The sequence below is a fragment of the Humulus lupulus genome, chromosome 4 (assembly GCF_963169125.1).
Source record: "Humulus lupulus chromosome 4, drHumLupu1.1, whole genome shotgun sequence".
NCBI classification, from domain to species: domain Eukaryota; kingdom Viridiplantae; phylum Streptophyta; class Magnoliopsida; order Rosales; family Cannabaceae; genus Humulus; species Humulus lupulus.
Window position 1 is genome coordinate 8193930 of NC_084796.1, and position 3951 is coordinate 8197880.

The following is a 3951-nucleotide window of genomic DNA, read 5'->3' on the forward strand; positions in this document are numbered from 1 at the left end:
TTTAACGTGGAAAATACGAATTGGTTTCATGTGGTGATGACTCGTTAGTATTGGGACGTGGACTTGAGCTCCGCCACTCGTGTACACATCAAGTTGAATAAATGGAGATAACATATATAATTATATATATATATATAATTAAGGGAATTGTATGGTCTCTACCAAGATCATAAAAACCATTATTAAGTTGGAAAGGAACACTATATATGGCTCTTTCATTATTTGTTGTGATTAATGTACTGTTTCATTTTCTGCTACTTTCTCATCAACTTGTTAATTCTATGCAGCCTTCTTGCCATGATGAGGAGAGAAATGCTTTGATACAATTCAACAAAAGCTTTAAATTAGATTGTCGGAGTAGACCTGATCCCTTTTTGACTGTAGTTGTCCATCCAAAGACATCGTCTTGGGGATCGAATAATGGTACCAACTGCTGCTCGTGGGATGGTGTTGACTGTGATGTGGAGACTGGTCATGTCATTGGTCTTCACCTCGATCGTTCATGTCTCTACGGCTCTTTCCACTCCAACAACACTATCTTTCAGCTTGTTCATCTTCAGGAGCTTGATCTTAGTTATAATAACTTCACTTTCTCTCCAATTCCCACTGCCATGGGCTTCTTTCCGGAGTTGAAATTTCTTCGCTTGCGTTCTTCTTTCTTCCAAGGTCAGATTCCATCTCAACTTTCACTTTTGTCTAAGTTGTCTCAACTTGACCTGTCATATAACACTGGTGGTAACGATCCAGCTGTAGTTGTGAATCTTTTGAAACTTAAAAATCCCAATCTTGGAAGCCTAGTCCAAAACTTGACTGCTTTGGATACTTTGTCTCTAAACTTTGTGGACATGGGTTATGAACTAGGTGATTCCTTGGCAAATTTGACTTCTTTGAAAATTCTTGGTCTAGGAGGTTGTAGATTGTATGGGCCTATTCCATCTTCACTTGGTGAATTAACCCAGCTTTCTTTTCTAAATCTCAAAGAAAATGATTTCACTGGGTACATCCCATCTTTTGTTCAAAACCTCACCCTCCTTTTCTTCATAAATTTAAATAACAATCAAATTTCAGGGCCACTCCCTTCTTGGTTTGGCAATCTTACTGCAATACAACACATATATTTTTATTCAAACAAATTGATTGGTTCAATTCCGCCGTCCTTGTTCAAACTCAATAATCTTGAAGATCTCGAACTCTCGCATAATAGTTTGAGTGGTACATTGCAGTTGGATTCATTTCTTAAACTGAGAAATCTCGCTGTCCTTGGTCTAAGCTACAATATGATTTCGTTACATATTGAAGAACGAGAAAGAGATCCTAACACCACACATTCAAACTTCAAGTTTCTATCGATGGCCTCTTGCAACTTGAGCAAGTTTCCTGAATTTATTGGTAATCAAACTAATCTCGAACTGTTGGAGCTTTCCAGTAACAATATATACGGCCAATTTCCCCAAAATCTAATGAACTCAAGTCTTCAACTCTTGGAAGAGATAGATATAGCCAACAACTTGATAACAGGGTTTCATAACCATCAAACCATTCTACCTTGGTCTAGTCTGCGTGTGTTAAATATCCAATCTAACTTGTTGGAAGGACAACTGCCAGTTCTTCCATCATCTGTCATACATTTCGATGCCTCTGACAATATTCTAAGTGGTGAAATTCCCAAGTCGATATGCAATTTGAGTTCAATTTTGATCCTTGATTTGTCAAACAATAACTTGAGTGGGGAGTTTCCTCGTTGTTCAGGCAGTATGATTAGTGGCTCTATAATAGCTTTGAATTTGAGAAACAACTCTTTCCATGGCACCATTCCTCTTGAATGTCAGCAGCAGGAAAGTGATTTGAGGATGGTGGATTTCAGTCACAATAATTTTCAGGGAAAACTTCAACGACCATTTGCAACATGTGTGAATCTTGAGTTTCTTGACTTTTCTTACAATCAAATCAGTGATGTGTTCCCCACTTGGCTTGGGAGGTTTCCTATGTTAAAAGTTGTTTTAATGAGGGAGAACAAATTTCATGGAGTCATAGGGAAACCTGAACACACTAAGGGTGAGTTTCCAATGCTACAAATTATTGATGTGTCTCACAATTATTTCACAGGGGCATTGCCTTCTCAATATATGCTCTTATGGGATGCTATGAAAGCTTTTGAGGTAGCAACTTGAAATACATGAACGCAAGGGAAAATGTCACCTTTAACGAACATGGTATTGTGAGTATTTATCGTGGAACCACTTGGTATAATTATTCAACAACATTTGTGATGAAAAGTGTGGCAACAAGCTATGGGAAAATCCCAACAAATCTAGCAGTCATTGACCTATCGAGCAACAATTTCAGTGGTCAGATTCCTGAGTCCATTGGAAGCCTCAAGGCTCTCTACTCACTCAACCTTTCAAACAATGCGCTCACCGGTCACATTCCACCATCGTTGGGGGCATTAACAGAACTGGAATCATTAGACCTTTCTCAAAACCAACTGTCGGGAAAGATTCCTCAGCAACTAGCAGAGCTAAAATTCCTCCAAAAGTTTGATGTCTCTTATAACAATCTCACAGGTCCTATACCACATGAGAGCCAGTTCAACACGTTCGAGAATACCTCATTTGAGGGTAATCAAGGACTGTGTGGAGATCCATTGTGGAAGAAATGTGAGAACTGGCTGCTCCCACCATCATCTGCTTTAAACAAAGATGCTGATTCTAATTTTGCCATTGAACCAGACTGGAAATTCACTTTGGCTGGACTTGTTAGCGGGTTTGTTATTGGACTCTCTCTTGGGGAGATGGTGATCCCAAGGACGCGGTTGGCGTGGTTGATTTACTTCTCTAGAACAAGATTGGCGGAACTAATTAAGTGTGTATGGATCCACAATAGCTGTTGTTCCTATATTATTTCTTCTGCTATATAAGTACTACTGTACAACTAATAAACATATTGGTGTGTTTTTCTCTGGTATAAATTAAATTATGTCCTTCTTTCTATACCCAACTTTTTGAATGATGACAAGATGTTTAAATTTCATGATCTTGACAAGATGTAATATATATCATTGTACAAGAACCACATTTTCTTTTTCCAAAGTTTTTATGTCCCTTCTAATAAGTCATTAATTATGTCATCTGCTTTTCTTTCTTTAATTATACATCTCCACCAAAAAAATATTAGCATTCGTGGGGACCAAAGAGATATAGCTCTCCTCTCTCGCCATATAATGATCCATCTCTCGTTCTCTCATACAATCTGAATTGAAAATATACTACTCACATGCAATTATTGTTGTAAAGACATGATTGACTAAACAAAATATTTTAAATTGCAAAAAATAGCAGCATATTATCCCATAATTCAGCTGTTTTTTAGGTGAAAATTTCTTTTAGGGTGAATACAATTTTTACCTTATCTATCACAATTAATCTTTATTGATAAAATATATGAACAAAGAAGGTTTCGAAAATGAGCATGGTCAAAAGAAATGATCTATTTTTGTAGTTGTGTAGAGTAGAAACTAACTAAGAACAAAAAAGAGGTTAAAGGATGAGACGGGAGAAAATAATAGACAAAGTACAACGTGTAAAGTAGGGTGGAAATTAATGGAACTAATACTACTTTGATGATATTATTTTGTCTATTGAGAAGAAATTCATTATAGTCTCAAAAGAAAAATCAAAACGTGTAGACTAAGTTGGAATAATTGGCTCTTTATGTTTAATCGATCGAAAACTAGATAATAAATAAGAAAGTGAATTATTTAACTCAACCATATAACTTATAAGATTTTTCAACATTATATATAAAGTATAATTATTTTTATCAAAGTCAGTGGAACTTTGTTTGTTCAAAAGTCAGGCATATCACGCATACACGTACAACCCACGTTAATAGTTTATCTTTTTTTGTCCATTTTTTTTACAAAATTTGACTTAAAATTATAACCTTTTATAC

General features: G+C 36.1%; 2 protein-coding genes across 2 annotated transcripts; both read left to right on the forward strand.

The window, feature by feature from the left end:
- The first annotated feature begins 206 nt into the window (after positions 1–206).
- LOC133831853 (receptor-like protein 6) lies at positions 207–2171 on the forward strand. The gene has a single exon (XM_062262263.1). The coding sequence runs from the start codon at positions 207–209 to the stop codon at positions 2169–2171; it is 1965 nt and encodes a 654-aa protein (XP_062118247.1).
- Positions 2172–2176: 5 nt separating this feature from the next.
- Positions 2177–2917, forward strand: LOC133829861 (putative receptor like protein 25). The gene has a single exon (XM_062259676.1). It carries the CDS (start codon positions 2177–2179, stop codon positions 2915–2917), a length of 741 nt encoding a protein of 246 aa, XP_062115660.1.
- The last annotated feature ends 1034 nt before the right edge of the window (positions 2918–3951 follow it).

Coding starts and splice junctions, on each gene's coding strand:
- LOC133829861 (XM_062259676.1), top strand. CDS start 2,177: ATGAACGCAAGGGAAAATGTCACCTTTAACGAACATGGTATTGTGAGT.
- LOC133831853 (XM_062262263.1), top strand. CDS start 207: ATGGCTCTTTCATTATTTGTTGTGATTAATGTACTGTTTCATTTTCTG.